Source organism: Ixodes scapularis, unplaced genomic scaffold (genome assembly GCF_016920785.2).
Source record: "Ixodes scapularis isolate PalLabHiFi unplaced genomic scaffold, ASM1692078v2 PGA_scaffold4__175_contigs__length_147842914, whole genome shotgun sequence".
NCBI lineage: Eukaryota > Metazoa > Arthropoda > Arachnida > Ixodida > Ixodidae > Ixodes > Ixodes scapularis.
Genome location: NW_024609879.1, coordinates 125,641,728 through 125,664,864, shown reverse-complemented (window position 1 = coordinate 125,664,864; position 23,137 = coordinate 125,641,728). Strand labels below are relative to the sequence as shown.

Here is a 23,137-nt window from a genome sequence, read left to right as displayed (position 1 = left end):
TGAACTTTCTGGAAGCATCAATGTGACAGCTAAAGACTTCCAGGGGCCCTAATTACACAGCGGGACCAAGCGGAGCCAAGCGGGACCAAGGGTCCGGGACATTGCCGCCCGCTGCGATTGGTCAGCGGTTCGGAGCTGGCCAATCGCAGCAGGCGACGATGTCTAGGTCCCGCTTGGTCCCTCCGTGTAGATTAGGGCCCCAGGAGCCTTCTTTTCTTTCTATGGACTTCCAGTAGATTAAGAACGTCTTAGAGCCACCGTGTCTGGAGAAACTGGAGCACCGTACAAGGGTGGAAGAAACCCAAAAGTTTTATCTACATAAGCAGCCCGGTTTGTCATGGCCGGTTTGGTCACTCGAGCGCTCGCAGAACGCGATTTGGGCCAGGGCTGCTTGTCATCGTCCGGCTCACTTGTGGAGCCCGTGGCGTAGTCCGGCTACTCATACCCTTCCCCCTACAAAATTCAAGCTACCCGGCGTCTCTTTCTCGCACGTCGACCGTCGGGGCCTTGCTGAGTCATTGGCCAGCTCTGCTTTCGATCGGTCACTGGAGCTGCCGGCGCTGTCTTCTGGTGTTGGCTGCCTCACCTGCTCGTCAGCCTGCGTTGAACCACCGGCCTTTTGCGTGTGCTTGTCCCGTTCTTGCTCTTTTGGCGCTTTTTTAGCGTCTCGCTTTCGCAGCTGATCCAAGTGCCGCCATTGTTTCCCATCATTCAGCGCGACCATTCGCCTCCCTTGAGTGGATACCAGCGTTCCTGGTAGCCATCTTGGACCGCGCTGATACTGACGTGACCAGACGTGCGTTCCAGGAGCAAATAGCAGTGGTCCGTTTGTTGGGAACTCTTTGTCGCCTTGCTCTTTGTCGCCTGGCTCTTTGTTGCCTGGAAAGTAGCCTATTTGTTGCCACTTCGGGACCACTTTTGATGCACGGGCGAGGATAGGAAGCTAAACACACCAATCGGGGACGATTTCCAGGAAGCTCCTCCCACCTCTCTACACTTCAGCAGAGCGAACACTGGAGAGGATGTCGCTTCCCCTCCAACGGTGTTGCACGGACGCGTTTCGGAATCGGAAAGGCTCACCTGCGGTCCCTGCACACTGCGCTCGTCAAATGGGTCCCCCACGACCCTGTCCTTGGCGAGTTCAACGGACTTGGCCACGAACTTGTCGTAGATGTCGGCGTGCACGTAGGTTCGTGTCGGGGCACAGCAGATCTGTCCCTGGTTGGCGAAGACCGTGTGGTGCGCCAGCGTAACCGCGAGGTCCACTGGAAAATAAAATGTAAGATTTACTTGGGCCAGTTAGCAATCCTTTGACCCCATCTACTGAACTAGTTGGCAGCGCATTGTTCCTCATTCTTCTACCTGTCCACAGGTATTGGGTATCTCATACTCCGCACGAAAAAAGATGGTGAAAGATGTGAGTGGAACTTCCGAGATAGCCATCGCTTACGACGGCATTCGACAAAAGGAATCACTTTGTTCCCTTTTGTACTAGCAGGCCCCTGTATCGACATCACGTGGAATAATCAAAGCCCATATGTGCTAGAACATTGACATCATCATAGTCCGATCGAGCGCAAACAAAAACGACACGAGCGGTGCGTCAGCGCTCGGCTCGGTGTCGGGTTCAATCGGTGCACCGATGGACGCACGGTGTAAGGTTTGGGCCCAGTTGATGTGTTGGCGATGTCTTGGCGTGATAACGTTCCATGGCACTAGAGAAGGTTGTTCACATGCGTTAATTTTATTAGTCTATGCTTCGTTTTAAGTCTAAAGGCAGCCGACGCTATGAGCTAATGGTACCAATCAAGCAGCATAAACAGCACATGTCACTAGCCCCTTTCTGTTTATGATTGGTTGAGCGATGATAAAACACGTACAGAAACACGACGAACACCATGACGTTGCGCTTTTGGAGCTGTCTAATTGGTCCCATCAGCTCGTAGCGTCTGCTGCGTCTGGACGTAAGATGGAACGAAGTATAGACCAACTCAATTCACTGACGTCACGCCACTGCGGTGGCGCTGCCGTCGGCACTGCGCATGCGCAGAAGCTTCGCCTCACGCGAATCTGGTTTCTGCGCACGCGCAGTGCCCACACCCGATGTGGGCAAATGCGGGCTTGTTTGTACACACTGTGTCGGTGTATAGGTGGTGTTGGTCCTCACCGAGTCTATGATAGACTGTACCGAGCCTACGATAGACTGTAGTGGCGAAGACACGAAGCTGAAGGTGACGACCAGGACACTTCCCGTAAAGAATGACTTGCATTTTTTTTTTGTTTTTAGCTGTACTGAATATGTTTTTAGAGCGTTACTCTTAGGCGCCCGTTTCCGGCTTGAGCGGCGTCGGCGTCGCCGTTGCCGTCGCCGTCACCGTCACCGTAACTGCGCGCAACCCTCGTAACCCTCGTGAGGGTTACGAGGGTTACTCTCACGAGGGTTACGAGCGTTACTCTCACGAGGGTTACGAGGGTAACCCTCGTGATCCTCGTGAGGGTAACAACCCTCGTAACCCTCGCGAGGGTTAGGAGGGTTACTTTCACGAGGGTTATGAGGGTTACTCTCACAAGGGTTACGAGGGTTACCCTCACGAGGGTCACGAGGGTTATAAGAGTTACCCTCACGAGGGTCACGAGGGTCTTGAATACCCTCTGAGGTCCCGTGAGCCCCCGCTGAGGTCACGTGACCCCCCGCTTAGGTCACGTGACCCCCTGAGGTCACGGGACTCCCCCTGATGTCACGTGACCCCCCTGAGGTCACGTGACCGCCCCCCACCCCCCCGAGGTGACGTGACCTCAGGTAATCACCTGTCCCTTAGTACTCTAACATCCTATCCCTCTTTACCGTTCCATCCTCCCCAAGAGCTGCGCTCTAACCCGGCATTACAGGGAGTTGTAAACGGCTTTTTAGAACGCAGCTCTTAGGCGCCCGTTTCCGGCTTGAGCGGCGTCGGCATCGGCGTAAGCGCGCGTAACCCTCGTAACCCTCGTGAGGGTTACGAAGGTTACTCTCACGACAGTTACCCTCGAAACCCTCGTGAGAGTAACTCTGGTAACCCTCGTAACCCTCACGAGGGTTACGAGGGTCAGTTACCCTATAAAGGTTTACCCTCACGAGGGTTGTGAGAGTTACCCTCCCGAGGGTTATGAGAGTTACCCTCGCGAGGGTCACGAGAGTTACCCTTACGAGGGTCACGAGGGTTATCCTCACGAGGGTCATGGTGGTTACCCTCTCGAGGGTCACGAGGGTTACCCTCACAAGAGTTACCCTCATGAGGGTCACGAGAGTTACCCTCACAAGGGTTACTAGGGTTACCCTCACGAGGGTTCCCCGCACGAGGGTCACGAGGGTTATCCTCACGAGGGTTACCCTCACGAGGGTCACTGTGGTTTTCTCACGAGGGTCACGAGGGTTACCCTCACGAGGGTCACGAGGGTTGGCCTCACGAGAGTCATGAGGGTTACCCCCTGAGGTCACGTGACCTCCCTCAGGTCACGTGATCCCCTCAGGTTACGTGAACGCCTGCTGTCACGTGACCACCCCCGAGGTCACGAGACCTCAAGGAGGCATCTATCCCTTAGTAGTAAGTACCCTTCCATCCAGTCCCTCAGTACCCTTCCATCCTCCTCCTCAAGAGCTGCGCTTTAATCCGGCGTTACAGGGAGTTGTAAACGGCTTTCATTTTTTTGACACTTGTTAAGAGTAATCCTCTCTTGCCTTTTTTTTAATGAACTCGGTTGGAAAGAAATCGAGGTGGGGAAACATGGAGTAAAACCCGTGTCGGTTTTCAGTAGCTTCCGTGAGGAAGCTGAGGGGCTAGGAGCAGTACCGTCGGTCATCATTGGATTGCGCTAACTAGCATAACAGAAAACGCAGAAGGCGTTTGGAGAACATTGTTTGTGCAAACACTCGGCTCTACCTTCGAACATCATCGCTCGAGGTATACTATGACAAAATCTAGCGTAAGAAACCGCATTTTGTTAAACTATACTTCTAGCCGTTGAGAATAGTGAATGTGTTTGCTTAGGCCACGGGAAGACAGGCAGCCTCAATGGGTTTCTGGTGTCGCCGTTGTAGGTGAGAAGTTTAATCAGTGCAGCTGCACACCCGCTAGCGTGGCGTGTTTTACAATGCTCATCCAGATCGACACGGGCGGGGTTGAGGACTGAACCCAATGATTGCATGGGTTCTGCTGCACGAGTTTCCGCTCCGTGTACTCCGAGTTCCGTTGCTTATAATTAACGCACTTGGCCGCCGATTTCTCGTCGCCAACGGCACTGGCGACGCTCTGCCCAAAACAATGGCCATCCACGCTAACGCAGCTGGCATGTCATCACTGAGGCGAATTAAAGCACTGCCGTCCCGGCAACGTTCCACCGTGCGAGTAGAAGTATATGCTGTCGGGTAACTCCGTTCCTTTTTTTCTTTGGATGACACATAGTTGCATAGCCTCCTATATACTGACAAAACCTTGCAGATCGGCAGGAGAAGCGGCCGCCGAAATGGAAAAGGTGGAGTGGCAGACAACGGACGAGAGGAGAGCCACGTGACTGGCGCCCCGCTGCGGCGAGACGCCGAAACACACTTCTCCGGAGTGAACAAGTGTGTTTCGGGTCCTCGCTGCTGTAAAAGCTGTGCGCTGTCGTCCAAGTTTTCAGAGAAAAAGATCTTTGATGCATGCTCTATAGACGCTTTACACACGCGCCAAATTACAGCCGCCATTGCTGACCTTCTCTTGTCTTACCGAGATGCCGAGCAACTGAAACGGTAGTTGACGATCCTCTACAAAGGCCGATGCTTTAGAAAAGGACACAGTTGAATCTAGTATGGCAATAACCTGGCCTGCTATGGTAATGATGAAGTGAAATAAACGGAATAAGAGGAAACGAAAACTGGAGGTCAGTTATGGCGGCGTCCATGCACAGCTGCTTAAATCGTTTATAATACCAGAGCCTCGCGCTCCAAATCTGCGACCGGGCACTCTATGGCTCCGTCGTCGAACTGCCAGGTTTGTGAGTAGAAAGGAGGATATATGATAGTAGTGACTCACGATCGGCATCCGCGAAAATGATCAGTGGACTCTTCCCTCCAAGTTCCAGGGTCACATTCTTGCAGTTGGATTCGCCCGAGGCCTTGAGCATCAACTTCCCAATCTAAGATAAAAAAATAAGTAAACAAAAAATAAAGCAAGAAATAAGAAATTTTAGTGTAGAGTTTGTACCATTAACTTGCGCAAGAAAATTCCTTCCGTACTCCGTATATGTTTCGTCTGCTCTCTGCTGCCTGTACACTATAAACACCGACAACTTAAGAAGCGCAGGGCGTGGCAAACTCCAAGCATTTCATTATCACTCCGGAGCCAATCAGATTGCGGCATGAGACGATGAGAATGCCGAAGGACCAATCACAAAGTAAGAAGTTTGAAGATAACGAACCCCACCGTGCGTTTTTTAAGCTGTCAGGGACGTAAAGTCGAGATAAGTAAACCGTTATTTTTTTGGAAGGCATAAATAAACTATTCTTTTTTTGCACAAAGCTATATCTCTGCGAGAACGTGACGATAACGGTGGTGACAAAAGTCCTAAAGATTGAGCGCATAGCGTTATCTAAATAGTAAAAGGTGAACAAAAGATCTGAGCCGACGTTTACCTAAGCTATAGGTTTCTTCAAACTTAAATTTTAGATTATAAACGCGTCGATTACGACAAGAAAAAAAAAGCTTGCCAGGAATGGTTTCTTTATGTGCACTCAAAGGTTACCTCACCAAAGTTTACGCATTCGGACTTCATCTAATTGGGTCCGACGCAGTAGCTGTAAAATCCGCGACCTTCTTACAAACCCACTTACAAGTAGAACACGCTAACTATCCCGCCACCTCGGCGTGTAAGCAATTGAAGGAACAGTGGGGAGAAAATACAGCTTTCTTGATTTGAACTAGCCTTCGGTAACTCAAATTAGACCCCTAAAGAAGTTTTCATTAAACAAGATACGGAATATGAAAAACACTTCACCGAACGCAGCACCAGAAGGACGTAATAGGATAAATATTAAAATAGAAGAGTTCGCTGTCCGTGCAAGCCGCGACCAGCGCAATACTGGTTCCTATGTCAAGATTCATGGATGCAGCGTTTGTCAAGATTCATGGATGCAGCGTTTATATACTGAGTGGAGAAGACAAATATGTAAGCGAGGTGTGTGTCAGTTGACGGCACTTAAAAAACAAATGGCATTAATAGCACATTCATTGTCAACAGCGCGTGGCCGAACCGTTTTCACATGAGCCGGTAACCGTAATTTTTTTTACGGTTCAGTTCCGGTTCGGGTTCATCGCGATAACAATATAACGGTTCGGGTTCGGGTTCAGTTCCGGAAAAAATACCGGTTCGGTTCCGGTTTTCGGTTCGGTTCGGTTCCGGTTCGACACCCTGATATATATATATATATATATATATATATATATATATATATATATATATATATATATATATATATATATATATATATATAGAACGGGCATGGTGGCGGGAGGCCGAAGGCGTGGGTATAAAACTGAGAAGAAAAAAACCCTTAGTGAAAACAGCAACAACGGACGATTTAATCTTCGACGTTTTGGCCGGAGTCCGGCCTTCGTCAGGAAGACGAAGGCCGGAGTCCGGCCGAAACGTCGAAGATTAAATCGTCCGTTGTTGCTGTTTTCACTAAGGGTTTTTTTTCTTCTCAGTTTTATATATATATATATATCTATATATATATATATATAGTTTTACTGGCAAGCTTTTTTTTTTTTTTCTTGTCGTAATCGACGCGCGTTTATAATCTAAAATTTAAGTTAAGGATAATATATAAGTGTTTTTTACTGAGAAAGGTGCTACAAGCGCCGACAATCTTAAATTTCGGTTTGATGAATAATATATGCTTAGGTGGACGTCGGCTCCTGCAGACATTTTATTTTTCGTTTGTACCCTCTGACCCAGCTAAGGTCATTTGCTCGAACCTTCACATTATATCACCACCGCTAGCGTGCACATTCCCACGGAGTTGCAGCTTTCTGAAATGCGTAGCTTTTTTACGCGAGCCGAAAAACCGGGTTTCATTTTCTCGATCTAACCCTAATCATTCCTTTAATCGCCTACTGCGTGCTGCAATTTTGGCGCGCTGGGCTGTAGAACGCGTTCCGAGCATGCGCAGTTGCCTTCTTCTTCTGCCTAACATCAAGAGCCGAGCGCTCGTTCACACCCCGATGACTCAGCGTATTTCACCTGGGTGAGAAGCCCTGAATAATAATAATATTATTATTCGTTCGTCTGTCCACCGTGGATGGAGAACGCTTTGTTGGGGCGCCAGTCTAGAAACGTGGGTATACGCCTCGGCGATGCTAACGTCATGAGCTCGAACCGGGCGTAGCCAGGCAACTAAAATCAGTTGTAACATATGTATAGGGGACGAAAACCGGAAATAAGGAAGGAATATCAGTACGATAATTCACGGGGCAGCTCGTTGTTATTCGAGGCTAGAACCCTGTGCCGTATGCCAAGGGGAAGACGAGACAATAGAACATGTGGTGTCAAGGTGCACAGGGCTAGCTCCAGCCCTCCAGGAAAGGGCGACGGATTTAGCCGGAGCGCTACACTCTAAGCCCGGTCCCACTTAGTAAGAGGGACATTTCTTCGATTTTTTCCCACTTAACTTTAAGGGGGGCGACAGACCTCTTAATATTACATGGAGATGCTCCCTCTTAATTAAGTGAGACACCACCCCTCTTAAAGTAAGCGAGGCGGCGTCTCCCTTAAATTTGAGGTCAGAGTCCCTTAGTAAGAGGGACAGTTTTTAGATATTTTCTTCCTTAAATTCGGAGGGACGGTGGCCCGCTTAAAATGCAGGGGTATAGTCCCCCTTAAGTCGGGGTCACGCTGCTTATACTTCATACAAAATACATTCTGCAGACATGTTCCGAAACGAGTCGCCTCGACATCCGCGCTTCGTACGCCACGAGGTAACCAATCAAGAGGTTACTTTGTCACGTGGCATATAAAGCACGGATGTCGCGGTGACTCGCATTGGAACATGTCTGCAGAATGTATTTTGTATGATGTATAAGCAGCGTGACCCCGTCTTTAAGTTACCTCTGTTATTGTATCGTACAATTTCTGCTCCTTCGTGTTTTGAGTGTAAGCTGACATGCTGCACTGCACTTCTCGCACTTTCGCTGATATTGTTTAACCAAAGTTATTCTGTGCTGCGTAGCAGAATTGAAATTTCATCTGTATATCTTGTTTGATAAACGGAATCAATGTGTTAAAGAAAACAGTAACAATCTTTAGGAGTAAACACTGTTTTATTTGCCATGACACAAGAAAATATTTTGATATGTCTTTATCAAAATAATAATTCCATAGCGATGTTCTGGTAGCTTCTACGAATAAAAAAGACTTAGAACGACGCCAGAAATCGCCGTTTCTTGGAAACTATCACACAAAAAATTTCGTGCTGCAGAGTGACTCATTTTGCCTATCATAAACAATAACAATACAATCGTGCTGGAAAAAAAAACTTTTTTTAGCGGATAACACAAAAAGAAAAGTACACTCTAAAAAAAAGCCCGTGCGTCTACTTTCCCGCACAACACTTGGAAAGACAATCACCATAACTCTCGGAGGCAGCTCAGCGAATGTAGATGCCGAAACATATGATTATACCAAAAAAATGAGTTGCGACATTAAGCACAACAAGCGTGATGTTTTGCATTGGTTAATGTCACAACTCGGACTGGCTTTTTTGGTCTTATCTTATGTTTCGGCATCGTGATTCGCTGAGCTGCTTCCGTGAGTTACGGTGATTGACTTTCCAAGTGCTGGCTCGAGAAAGTAGATTCCTGTGCTTTTTTTTAGAGCGTAGTTACCTACTTCATAGCATTAAAAACTAATTATTCGGCGTCACTTGCCATCAGCAGAAGCTCAGAATTTCTGTTGTTTTTGAACGGCCATAAGCAATTTTATGAGCTTCTCCGACATAAACTGAATCGAAACACTTTATTTTCAACGAGCAGACCCTATAGGAGTCCAAGGTTTTGTCCACATGCCTCAGGGTAGGAGAGTCCCGTTATGTAATACACCCATAAGCACATGACTAGTTCCCCCTCCATAGTCGTGCTAGCGGTTAGTTTCACTGACCAGTTCCCAGAAACGATCCCTTTCTCCGAACCGAAGAAAGTCTTGGGTCTTGGAACTTTTTCGTCAGGGGTAAAATCGTCCTGCAAACAGCAATTGTTAAAAAAAAAAAAAAATTGCGTCAGCGTCAAATTTAGATTTCTATTTTTGCATTCGCTTTTTCACATACCAAAGGTGATGAAAGAACTTCTGGCCAATCGAGACCGGAGGATGGTCTTAATGTTCATGAATGTTGTTGGGTTGTCTCCGCAGAAGGCCCATTTTACCTCCTCCAGGTTTCCCAGCATGGTGACGATCGTGTTATGGAACCGAAGTTGTGCATCCACCTTTAGCTGAATGAAAGACCATATTGTTTTCCTTTAGATACAGAGAGTGGGAATTAGAATAAAGGTAATGAAGCGCTTTCACCTGTTATCAAGCAGGCGCTAGGAAACAAATGCGAAAATAAAGTGCAAACAGTTCAAAGATTCGGAACCCAATCTGTATACGATCAAATAGCGAGTGACATTAGCTTATGACGTAACTTCTGCTACTATTAATTTTTAGTACGAGAATAGACTGCAGTTTTAATTAATTTACGAGAATCAATCGTTTTTGTATTACCAAGACAAAACGAAAACGCATTTAGTAGTAGATAAACTTTAGAAGCCCCATGTGCTTTGGAAAGCATGGATTGCATTTGCGGCTCGAAGCTGCAGAAGTGATCTAGTGCATGTTTTAGAAAGCAACATAATCAAATAAAAAATTACATTTCTGTAAATATTTCGCCGCAAGCCATTCATTTTTTTTTTTTTTTTTTTCAGAAGCAGTGCATATGTTAACAGAACGTAAATAGAGCCTACCTACATACCAAAATACAAAAAGTTAATTATTACCGAGTTCGTTGTGAACCGTGTGCGGGTGTCCGCAGTAGGCTCACCACTCAGGGTGGTGCGTTCCACCGTGCACAGGGTCCCGGTAGAGCTCTTTACACGAGCAATCCGAGCGGAACCCCCGCCTGATTCCCTTGATGTCAACGTTCGTTGCCATTGCCTCACTCTGAAAACAAGATTGTTAATAACGGTCAGTCATTTAACGCCCATAGTCAACCTAGCCCGCATAAGAAAGAAAAAAAAGCAAACTTCTGCTTATATATTTTTCGCGGATGTACGACACAGAAAAAAAAAATATTCAGCAAGCTACAGAAAACAAAGAGCATAATAAACATCATAAATAAAATCTCCAAAAACAAAAACATGGTCGGCGCCAAAAAAAAAAAAAAAAAAAGCCGGTAGCTGTGCCGGCACGACCGTCAAAATATAACGAACAAAACAGTACGCCAAAGAAATACAAAAAAAAAAAAAAATGTACTCCCTGGCCACCGCTACACCCTTCCCGCCTTTCCGCAGACGCCGCGACGCCGACGCAACGCGAACACGCGAAGAAAAAAAAAACCTTTATTTCTTCTTTTTGTTTTGTGCTCGTCCAATCCCCCTGCCCATTTCACAAACATACACACACATTATGGGTTTTTGCTCGCCGCCCACTTGAGAAAAAAATGTTTATAATCACTGCAACGCTAACGATGTCTACAACATAACGTTGCAGTGTAAATTGCTGTAATGAATTGTGAAGGCAAACAAACGCAAAATCGCCAACATTGTTTCTGTCAATCAACGCTCTCGGGCGGTCAACCTCAAGCATTTAGAGTCCACACCGAGAAAGAAATCGGCGAGCCAAGCTTACAAACACTGACTGCCCCAGCTAGGGTGCCTTTATGGTGGCTATGCCTTAGGGAGGGTGATGCCATCCTTTGTAGTACTCGATGCCGACAGTGTACGCTCACGGATAAAATACCAGGAAATTGCCGGTAATAAAATGCCGGCGTAGCACTGCCAAAGTTAGCAGCTCGAGCTGGGAGAAGAACGATCGCGCGTTCGAAATTAAAAAGTAGACAAAAGCGTCGGACAGAAAATGGTCTGATATCACCAGCTTAAGACAGACGCGTACACATTAGGACACCCTAACCTGCTAAAAGTGTTTTGTGCGAAAGACAGCCCTGCGGCTCACGGCAGGGCAAACGATTAGCGGCGCTTTGTCCTTAGCTGAACGAGCAGATCCAGGAAGCGACCGCGTCCGCGGACTACAGCTGAACACTCTCACTCTACATGCAAAGCTCGTGCATCTCATAGTCAGCGTGAAAATATTGATGGCTAGTTATTCCCACCCGCACTGCACCTAAAACAAAAGCGCCAATATGACAGGATTACTCACCCGAAGGAAGTCAAACGAGCAGCATGACGCTTGCGACTCTCCGGCAACGACCGTTTCCAGCTCTCCGTGAATTGGCGCGAAGCCTTAGCACCGTCCGAACTCTTTGCCGTGGATTAGTGCGCCCGCCCCCCTCCTCCTGACCAAACTACATTGGTCCAGTTAAGAGGGACCTGTCCCCTCTTAATATGAAGGGACACCCGTGAATCTTTTTGTCTGTCTTTCCTGTTCAGAGGGACTAACGAAACGGTTTCCTTGGTCTCTCTTAATATGTTTGTGTCCCTCTAGATGTTGCTATTTTATTTTTAAATTTCCCTCTTAAAAAGAGCTGTCCCCCTGAAAGCATTGTTGTCCCCTCTAAAATCAGAGGGACAGCGTTTTTTATGAGAGACCGGTTTTAGAGTGTAGGATTTGCAGACAAGAATGGAGGAATGGATGATAATTGTGCATTTAAATAACAAAGAGGAGATTGGAAGGCCGGTGGAAATTACCCAGGGAGAATTGAATGGCGTACAACTAACTCACACAGCTGGGGACAAGCGGGACAGAGGAAACTTTGGACTCCCTCCCGCGTGGCTCCGGCCCAAAAGACTTCCACTCTTTCTCCCAGTGGACCCGGTTTGACCAGAGGAAAATTCGCGACTTTTTCGCCAGGGGGAAGATAGGGGCGTGATGCTTTTAATTCTTTATGCCCGATCCCCCAAAGGTAATCCTGGTGATATCCCCCCACCACCTGGTGATTGTTACGAAATTGCAGAGGGCAAGCAAAATTGGCGACGGAAAGCAATCCTACTTTTGGTTCTTAATGTTTTAGCCTAGGTGGCGCAAGCTACCGCCCATTATAAAGGGTACAGCCGTTAGCATCCATTCATCCATCCATGCTTCACTATCAGACAATCTACCCACACCAGCAGCAAGATGGCGTCGCCCAGAGGCCGTACACGCAAACGTCCATCGAAGGGATTCGAGTGTTGTTCCCAAAAGCAGCAAATGAGCCTCAAAAAGCAAACGTAAGAAAGGAGTGGTCCACTTTTCTTCTTTCTCGCTGCTGGATACTCTCATTACTCTTTCCTCTCACGGCTTTGCTTTTAGGGCTAGAAGAGGAGATTAGCTACCGCCTCTATTGGTCGGTAGCTTGCGCCGCCTAGGCTAAGAAATTAAGAACCAAAAGTAGGATTGCTTTCCTTCGCTAATTTTGCTTGCCCTCTGCGATTTCATAACTATCACGAGGTGGTGGGGATATCACCAGGATTACCTTTGGGGGATCGGGCATAACTAACTAAAAGCAGACCTCTGTCGAAAATGTTTACGTTTAAATCGCTAGAAGATTGCAGATGTAAAGCTGCAGTGGGACCGCCCACACATCGTACAAAGGACACGAATATTTCTCCGCGGACACCATGACTTAGTTATCTCCGGGAACGCCCCACGCATGCGTTCGAAGCACATTCGCTTCATACATAAATGTATGCTTCGAATTTGTCTGCAGACAGTTCTTGAATGGCCAACGTTACGGAAAACCCTCGTACGAGGAAAAAGAACGCTTCAGGCAGTGCCTCCAGACTGTCTTTTGTATAATGTGTTCGCAGGGTGAGCGCGACTAGCCACTATAGCGCATGAGGTAGCCAATATCGCTGCAGTGTACGGAGGGAACACGGGGAATGATATGAAGCTGAACGTATCTATAAACCCCCCTCCCCCCCCCCCTCCCCCCACACACTCCTTTTCCAAATAAAGTAAGTTAGTTTGGGTTGTGACATTGATAATGTCGTTTCACCAGTCTTGTATACTTTACTGGAAAAAACGTATTCGCTTAAAATTAAGATTTCTCTCGGTTGCAAATGTATCCAATTAGATTACTCGATAATACGAGAGGAAAAGTAATTCATAGTTACTTGAAAAGAAAGTAACCGTCACTCTTGCAATTAGTTCAGATGTTCGAAAACGACAAATTTTCATGCCGGTTTGAAAAAAAAACGGCGTCTTTCGTGCTGTCCGTTATTGGATTAGAATGACCGAACTATACAAATCACAATAGCCTCCCCTAGTGCCACTAAATAAGCTACGCTTCAGAGTAACGACACTTGGCCATATTGTGTCTTAAAATCATGGTTGCCAGTTATCTGAAGCTTTATCTGAAATCACAGGAAATGCTTTTTCGCCCTCGACAAATGTTTAAACCGTTCGCGACAGAGCAAAGCAATATTACATGACCTTCTTAACACCGAATCTAGTGCTGAGGAAGTCGCACATTTGAATCATGACGATCGGCAGTTGCGTCTGTTCTGCATACGAGCCAAAATGGCGGCGCCCACAACAATGTCGGGGAACGGAGTGCCGATACTCTAAGCGCAGCTTATTTAGTGGCTCTAGCCTCCCCTATACTGACTAAGCCCGGCAGATCGCCACGTGACGCGGCCGCCGAAAGTGAAAAGGTAGAACGGCAGCCAACGGATGAGAGGTGAGGCGTGTAAGGGGCGCCCCGCTGCGGCGAGACGCCGAAACACACTTCTCCCGATCGATAGAATGTCCGCTCGTGCTCCTCGCGTTCCTCGCGCTACCGCTTCGTTTCTCGTCGGGTTTAAAAGCCATGTTTCGGGTCCTTGCCGCTGCAAAAGCTGTGCGCTGAATACCAGAAATGCTCTCTGCAAGCTGATCCTCGCGGTGCCAATCTGCGACCGGGCACTCTATGGCTCCGTCATCGAACTTTCAGGCTTTTGAGTATAGAGGAGGCTATGAAACTACTCATCTTTTAGATCCTCCATTTTTGGTAAACCATCCTCCTGTAAAAGACTTGGTTCGAGGACTCTTTTCTAAGAAACTCTTACAAAGGGCACCACTATAGGAAGGAGGAGGGAAGAATTTAGCAGTTACGAGTAATGTTTAATACTTCCTAAAGTAACAGGATTCTTCTTGCGATTACTTCCTAATAGATGAATTCAAACGATTATGAAACTTACTCCAAAAAGTATTGGAACAAGTAATTTGATTACTTGTTATGAGTACAGTACAAATCTGCGTTTCACATGCTTATACTCGATGCTCAGTGTCACCGATGCGGACTAACTTCTTTTTAGTTGTAAACAATATTTTAGCCTTGTCATTGGCTGAGCTGCCTCCGTAGCCAGCAGCAATTGGCTCCTCTAAGTGCTTTGCAGGAACGTAGACATACCGAATTACAAACTGTACGAACACCAAGGAAATGCTTTTCTTTTTTTTTTTGTTTTGTTTTCAGACCTGGGTGGATCCCGTGAAGGCGATCTTGTCGATTTCGTGGTGGCCCGATATGGCGGCTCCCGCCGTGTGTCCGAAGCCCGGAATGATGTTCACGACCCCGGCTGGAAACCCGGCCCTGGGCACGAGGCTCGCGACCGCCAGCGCTGTCAGGGGTGTCTGCTCGGCCGGCTTCAAGACCACTACGTTGCCGGTGCAAAGCGCAGAACCCAGTTTCATGGCCAGCATCAGGATGGGACCGTTCCACTGTATGCAGCAATAAAAGATTCATGGGGCGATGAGACACTGTACTCAAGTTGCGCGATTGTTTGGGCATGCGCAGCTGTGGCGTTTTCTTTACGGGTACCCTGGCGACCGCAGCGGCGCATGCGCGGCGCCAGGCTTGTCTCCATAGTAAGGTCTTGTGGCAGATTACAGAGCGAAATGCGGGTGGTTAGCGGGCTGCGGAAACTGTCTACTAAAACTCCCTGTTGAAGCGCGACGTAGGAGAGTAAGAAAGCAAATCTCCGAGTCGCCATTATCTCCGAGGTGGCATCCGTGTATACGCATGAGACACTGGTGGACTTGAGACTTGAGCACCCTCCTCCTCTGTCCGCAACGTAAACCAAAGTAACGTGCGTGGAGGCACGAAAGAAAGCTCCGCCGCCGCGTGTATCTAGTTGCCGGCGTGCGCTCATTTGTAACGTGCCTAACCAAAAAAAAAAAAAAAAGTAATTTAGGAGGCCTTGGAGTTGCTCCATTGTTTTTCTTCGTGATCAAACAGCTACAGTGCAATCCATTTGTAAGAACCATGAAAGAAACCCGAAACTTCTATCGTTATAACCGAATATATCGTTGCACCTGGACTCGAAACTGAGCGTTTCCAGTCTGGAAACTCTGGAAACCGATCGTTATGAGCAGTACATCTTTATGTGTGGTACACCGTTACAAGTGGATTGCACCGTGGTACGCTGATGGCGTCAGTATATACGGCAAGTTCGTCTGGCTTCTCACGCAACGGCCATATAGCGGCTCCAAGGTATATGTACATGGGTAGCGAAGCTTCGGCCAAAAAGCGGTTCAAAACAAATCGCCAGCGGCATCGACCTGGAGGGTCACGTGAAGGATGCGATTGAAGCGTGACTAGGAGAGGTGGGGACAAACATTATTAAAATTAATTAGTTTGTGACTAGAAGTATAATCATTGGTATTTTTAAACAAGCTAAATTAAATTATTAGATAATATCAATCATATTTAAAGTGCAACAAAATTCAAAACTGTTTTTGTTTTGCTAATATTATGCATACTTCTTATTAGCGTCCTCTGTACGCCACTAGCAAAAAGGCCGACTAGCAATAGCGATATTTGCAGTTTTTTTGTAGACCTCGTGGCGCGCGGAAAGGCAGTCTGCTGACGTCCGTCTGCTTGCTTGTGCTTGGGCCTCCACGTGCTCTTCGCGTTTAATTGTTTTAGCGGCAGTTAACACCGTTTCGGGAGTTTTGTTGTTTGCTCGGGCGTGATTAGCCCAGTTACCTGCGCGGGAACTCGGCTGTCGTGCGCTTGGATCTTGGACGCTACTGCGCCCAATGGGCTCAACGTCTTTTGCGATGATGAGCACAGCGCGATACGCAAAGAAACGGTGCTCCGTGGAAATGTGTGAAAGCAACACCCGCACGGCTGGCATCTCGCTGCACCGGTTTCCCCTCGACGCTCGAAGGTGAGACTTCGCTACTGTCAGTGACATGCCTGCTGTGTGATGTATGCCCCTTGTTCGGTCTCCTCTTAACTCTTGTTAGTTTTACCTAAAACTATTAGGGTTGTCTGGATGTGCACAAGAAGGCGTAATATGTTATACTATGAATGTTTTAAGTTCGAAATCACTGACTTCGCAGCGTTGTGTACCGTTATTATAGAAGTGCCCACGATATTAAAATTTACCTGTACCGGCCTGGCTCTGAGGAGCCTAGTGTCGTGATCATCGGCGTGGTTATCAGTGGTACAACACAGATATATAATAGCGCATCTGTGCGTAAGACTCGTGTTTTTACTCTTCATGATGTACACAGAGCAGTGATGTCATGCATTTGTTAAGGTCCTTGCACTGATTTGCTTTGGTTTGTGGACATTTTGGCTACATTTTCTTTTCGTAAGTATTCATGGCACCCTCATAGCACCATGCCTTATCTGCAGGCGCGAAGCCTGGGTTCGGTTCTGCAACAACTGAAGTCTACAGGGGAAGACTCCATGGCAGCTACGAGACAGGGTAGTTTTCTCCTTACATATCGAGGAGTCAGCTCTCATGCGCCCTGGACACCTCCGTCACAATGCGTTGCTAAGTGTGCTTCCCACAAAAAGTAAACAGACCAATAAACCTTCCGTGCACTTTGTGACTAAGCATGGCTAACCCGCTCTTATAAAAATGGTTACCACATGGGGTTGAAATATTGCTTTTGTGGGCTCATAACATTTTTATATTATTTGCAGGGACGACACATGGCGACATTTCCAGCAAAAGTTCTCCAGGTTCAGCAGTTTTGCATGGTGAGCTTTTTCACTGAAACTAACATAAAGTGGCAGCAACTGCCAGCACCACTGCATTAACTCATGGTCTTCATGACTTGAGCATTTTGCAAAAGAACTAGGTGAGATTAGCTGGGAAAAGCTGGTTGAACAAGGACAGAGGTACTGCTAGAAGTTCATTTCAGCCCCGTTTATAATGACATGTTTTACTTGAGGTGACATAATCAACGTCACAGAGCATATTTTGCCTTGCCGACACCCAGTCTTCCATAATAAAGCTGCCCATAAAAGAAAGTGATTTAAATTTTGTGTTAAAATAGGCGAATTCACCATAAATTTGTAGAGGTGAGTTTGACACCCTCATTGAGCTACACATGCTTCGGCAGTTCAGACTCACGGAGCTTCTGTAGTCACCCTGAAGACCAGTCTTCCGAAATGAAACTTTCGTGGGAACAAGGTGATTTCCTTTGTCGTGTGTTAGAATAGACACATAGGAAGGAACTCAACTACTATTCTATGGCCAACTTCACGCTAAATTTGCAAAGAGGATTTCGCCAGCCTCATCGAGCTGCACATACTCCGGCCACTCAGACTGGTGGAGTTCCTGTAGTCACCCTCTTGACCAGTCTTCTGAATTGAACCTGTCATAAAGGAAGGTGAATATAATTTTTATGGATTCGAATAGGGGAATAAGGGAGGACTTCCTCTTCTCCTTTGCTAAGTTCACATTAAATTTGCAGAGCGGATTTCTGTGGCTTCATTGGACCACACATACTCGTGCACCTTACTAGAGAACAGTCGACTAGGGGCCAATAATAAGTGGTGGCCGAATATTGCTTGTTCTATCTTTTTATTCCCCTTTCTTTGTGAGCTTGCTTTCTCAAGTGGTAGAAACAGCACAACTTGACGTAAAACAGGAAACAAGGAGTATACAGACAGGCGCAGTAAAAGTACACAGAGAGGCACTGTTTCTGCCAGCTTAAATGAACGACCAACTCGTCCAACTTTCCACTCTGTTGAACATGCTTTCTTACTTGCAGTTTTTACAAAAGCTTTTCTTTCTTTCTTTCTTTCTTTTTTTTGCGGTTGATGACAGCTGCGCTCTACGTCAAGATGCTGTTCCTGCTGAAGAGTCCAGCGGGGACGTGGTTGACATGGAGATTGTGGTTTCTACACCGTCGCCTAGAGACTCTCTCTCTGGCTGTGCTGCTGGGCCTTCTCACAAATGTGAGTGCTTTCTATGATGCAAACTTTTTTCTTTTGCAGGTTTTTTGTGTGAAGTTATAAAAGATCAGGCCGCAAAAATAAAAAAGCCAAGGCTCGAAAAACACAAGGGGATACTAAACTTTATCTTGAGAGCAGATGACGCAAGGGGCCACATAACACCAGACCGACTAGCTGGCAGCTACAAATCGAAGTTTGTTCAAAGTTCACCACATTTTTGTTCCACGGTATTGTCATTGTCAAGCACAAAAAAAGACAAAAAAAAATGTTCCACACGCAGGTGTTAACACCGTCAAATCAAAACAACTGAACCGGTTTCACTGAATCACAAGTCTTCCCGCAAAACCTCACGTAAGACAGTGTTTCTTAAAGTTATAGAAAAGCTGCCGTGATCATAGGTGTGGGATGCTGAGCCTGTCATGGTCCCTTGTCCTATCTGCCAAACTTTAGTTGCCTGTTGTTGTGCGAGCGCTTCACTGTTACAATGCCATGGGCATAAGTAAGGTATGGTCAAGCTTTAAGAAAATGCATTTCACAGTTTGGATGCCTATTCTGACTTGCATGTTTCTGTGTGCGCCCTTGTCTTTTTGGACTATCAGGTCTCTGGCCAACATGAAGCGCCTAGTCGAACATAAAGATGTACTGTTGCTTTCCTAAACTTGAATTGCATGTGTAGTTTGTCAAACTTACAGTTCTTGTTTAAAGACACTTCAGATCATTGAGGAATGTTCTTGAGCGTGAATAGATTACACATTTAATAAATTGATGGCGAATGCAAGTTTTTCTTGGGGACCTAATCTGGGTCATTTGCCAAATCGCAGCACCCTGCAAAAGCTGCAGCATCGGCAACAAGAAGGTGAACGCCTGAGAGCCAAGGTGCGACAGCTTCAAGAGCGTAACAAGAGGCTGCAAAGAAGGCTGCAAAGAAGGCTGCAAAGAAGGCTGCAACGACAACGTCAGATGAGGACTGTTGCCGAAGTCGTTGAGAGTGTCCGCGTTCATGTGTCTCCTCGTGTCGCCGCACTCGTTGAAGCCCAGCTTAGAATGAGCAATGTGAGCCGGTTTGGCCAGAGATGGTGCAGCCACAACAAAGCCTTGGCTTTAGGCCTCTACTTTCTAGCCCCAAAGGCTATAAGTGTTGCAGGCGACTGCTCAGGCTGCCATCAGTAAGGTCACTGCAGCTATGGCTTCAGCGTGTGCCACTAAAGATTGGATTTTACCCTGGCATTTTCGAGCTGATAAAGAGGCGGGCAGCTGCTTTTCCTCGAGCCGATTGGGCCTGCAGCATAGTCTTTGATGAAATGCACATCAAAAAAGAGCTTTCATACAACCCCTCGTCTGACAGGTTTGAAAGACTTAAAGAACATAGTGGACACCAAGGCAAAAAACTGGCAGTTAAGGCTCTCATGTTCATGGCGAAAGGAGTCGGAACACCGTGGAAGCAGCCGCTTGGCTATTTTTTGCTCACAAAGGCACACCTTCAGATGTACTAAAAGATCTATTTTTCCAGTGCTACAGCGCCCTTGTGGACGCTGGCCTGAAGCCGGTAGCTGTTGTATGCGATGAACGGTGCCAGAACGTGTCCCTTTTTCAAGCACCGTAACTGCCGAAAAGCCTTACGTAGAGATCAATGGCAAGCCACTTTTTTTTCCTTTCCAATGCTCCGCACCTTTTGAAGTGACTAAGAAACATGTTATTTAAATACGACTAAAAAGTTGGTGATTACATAGTGAAAAGTTCCTACATCAAGGAAGCTTATGAAAAGGACCGTAGACTTGAGATCGGTTCTATGCTAAAGCTGAAGGAAAAGCATTTTAATTTGACCTTCTCGTCAAAGATGTCGGTGAAACTAGCAGCTCAAGTGTTTAGCAATCACTGCGCAGCTGCAATGTACGCCCTTGTTACTTCTTAGCAATTGCCAGCCAGAGCTGTTCACACAGCGAGATTCGTTGAAAGAATTGACCGTCTCTTTGACAGCGTAAATAGCTCGCAGAAATCTGCAAAGACGCCATATGCCTCTGCAATCTGTAACGGCTCTATCCATGAGGAGTTTCTGAAAGAGTGCATTCTGGTTTCTAAAAGCCTGCAAGTACTCGGATGTGGAAGGCAGCCACACTGCATTCGTGGCTTCTGCTTAACAGTTAGGTCTCTACTGCTGCTCAGCAATCACCTCGCGGTTAATTGCGGCTTTTCCCACCTTTTAAACCGCTATCTGAACCAGGACACCCTTGAAAACACTTTTGCTGTTGTACATTCAAAATCGGGTGCAAACACGAACTCCACTTTCCGTCAATTTCAGGCTGCGTTCAGGCACCTTTGATTAGCAACCTATTCAAGCTGTCGAAAAAATCAAACTGTGCTGATGACATGTCTCTCCTTGCTACGTTCCCAGCAGGCCTTTTGGCACCTTCTCCTCGTCTTGCCTTAGGAAGCACAGTTTTTCTTGCCACAGCAGACGATTCGCCTTCAAACTACCCTTTGGCAATAGGAGAGAACAACATGGTTTATTTTGCTGGGTGGCTGGCATCGAAATTCCTCAAGGTTCATTCCTGTGTAGGAACATCCCAGAAATATGAGTTGAGGACAGAAAATGCGTGTTTTTCTGAGGGAAATCAAGTGCTCTTGTATTTGAGTGCGAAAGGAACTGCCGACTCCCACTTTGGAATCCTCTCAGTTCCTTCTGCTTCTTTCATATTATTTGTTGAAGCTTGTGAGGAAGTCTTCGAGACATGTATCAACAACCTAATTTCAAAGGAGAACGTAGAACGGACTCTTTGTGTCTTTTTAACCAGAAGCTTTCAAAGTCTCTGACTGTATGTGACGAAAGTGTTTATGATAATTTGTTTTCTCTGATTGCCAGAGTTATTCTGCACTGGTTCGCGCGGAAAAAAAATGCCGACTATTTGATACAGTAGCAATGTGTAAAGCTAGGCAGCAAGTGCGCAGACTACGTATGTGAGACCACCCAGAGTACTTTTTAAAGCAGTGCAGGCATGTTCTATTCGAGCCTTTCATTTTCTTCGGTTTGTTGAGGAGTAATGTGGTCCTCTAACTTATTCACATATATAGAGTTTAAATCTGTGAAGCAAAACTGGCTTATGAAGTGCAGCATACTACAGGGCTCCAAGAGGGTTTACTCCACTTGGCTTCCTTGACCTCCACCAAACAATCGCTGCGTTGCCGTGTAGCAGCACCAGCAGATGCAAGTTAAGATATTTTCAGCATTATGGTACCTTGCCCAAGGAATGTGTAGAAAAGTGTAGCTTTTCTGTGTATTACAGTGGTGGCCTCAGTTGTCGTCGGAACACTGTGGAACCTCCGAGTTATTAGTGGCTGCCTATCAACTGTCACCGTCCTCACAACGTCCAGCCGATTGTACAATGTCTTATGTTATAACAGTGTGCCTCATGTACCGATCTACTAATTTTCTTCGACCATGACCTTTTGAAAATAGTTGATACCGATTGTATAATTCTAGTGAGTAATCTGAGTGAATTATTGTAAGTGAATAAAACAAATAAAACGCGACTGTTAAAGCGACGTTGGACTTGCATTAGAGTTACTGTTGTGTATTTCATACGCCCAACAACACACTCCAGCAATTTGATTCACTCTTTTTTGTGACATTACATAATTTGCTTTCAGGTTTCTCACATATTTCCCAGGGATCCTGAAGGAACAAAAAGCAAAACACTGCGGCTGGAGTTTGACCACAGTGCAAAGACACGATGGTTGTGATGAAATGAAACTACTCTCATAGCAGGTCGGCTAACAAAGTCGGCTGCAGAAAAAAAACATTTCGAACAAAATATAAGAGCAAGGGCAAATAAGGGTGTAAACGATCCAGTATTCCAGTATAGAGTAAACACAAGGTGTAAACACCCCAGGAAAAACCCGAGACTGCAGGTAAAAAGAACGACATATACACTAAAAAGTATCAAACAAAGCTCAAACACGGAGCTATGTTTGAGACTTTTAGTGTATATGTCGTTCATTTACCTGTGATCTCTGGAATTAGTTTTGTTTAATTTTCGCGCCAAACCGCACGCACGCATGACGTCACGGTTTTTTCCGGAAGTGTCGTCATTTCCTGTTGATTTTTTGTTCCGCCGGAAGTGTCCCCACGACTCATAGATGGCGCTAAAGCAGCTCCATGGGCCGCCATTTTTTCGACATGTGGGCTTCTATGGAAGCTTCGCTACCCATGTACATATACCTTGGCGGCTCCATGATGCCGGGTTGTGATTGGAAGGATAGTTGGTGAAGACGGAATGGCTGGCTACCCTTGTCTTTCTACCGACCGTACACATTGGGCCGTTTTGTTCTGTTACGTTGCCGAAACACGTCGCCCATGCGTGATACAAAAGACCCGGTTTTTCTGCGCGGACATTATCCGCAGACATTATCCGCAGATATTATGTGCTGACACGCATCGGGCGTTGTTCGAAGAAGACCGTGAACTGTACCCATACAGGTAATCAAATTGCTCGTCATCAGTAACTTTTTGAGGTAATTTTTGTAATCAATTCATTACCTTTATTAGGAAGTAATCACGAGAGTAACCTGATTACTTCTGCAAGTACTGATATTGCATGCAACCGGTACAACGTTTCTCTTTCCTCCTTTTTGTTTCTACGGGATTCATTCCGCGAGGAATCTTTTAACCAGGTTTCCTGCAGGAGGACATGGTCGATTTAGAAGATAAGCAGTTTATAATCACGTGATTCTAATCCAGTAATAGTCAGTAACGAAGTACTCGTT

At 46.5% G+C, this 23,137-nt stretch overlaps 1 protein-coding gene across 1 annotated transcript in view; it reads right to left on the bottom strand.

Moving 5' to 3' along the window:
- The window catches only part of LOC8029987 (retinal dehydrogenase 1), a 38,980-nt gene that overhangs the window by 7,231 nt on the left and 8,612 nt on the right, over nt 1-23,137 (bottom strand). Inside the window, exons 6-8 of the mRNA XM_029991761.4 lie at nt 14,656-14,898; nt 5,052-5,154; nt 1,081-1,265 (exon numbers count right to left, since the gene is read on the bottom strand). Of these exons, the coding sequence (XP_029847621.2) occupies nt 1,081-1,265; nt 5,052-5,154; nt 14,656-14,898 (531 nt within the window). The remainder of the gene's footprint in view (nt 1-1,080; nt 1,266-5,051; nt 5,155-14,655; nt 14,899-23,137) is intronic.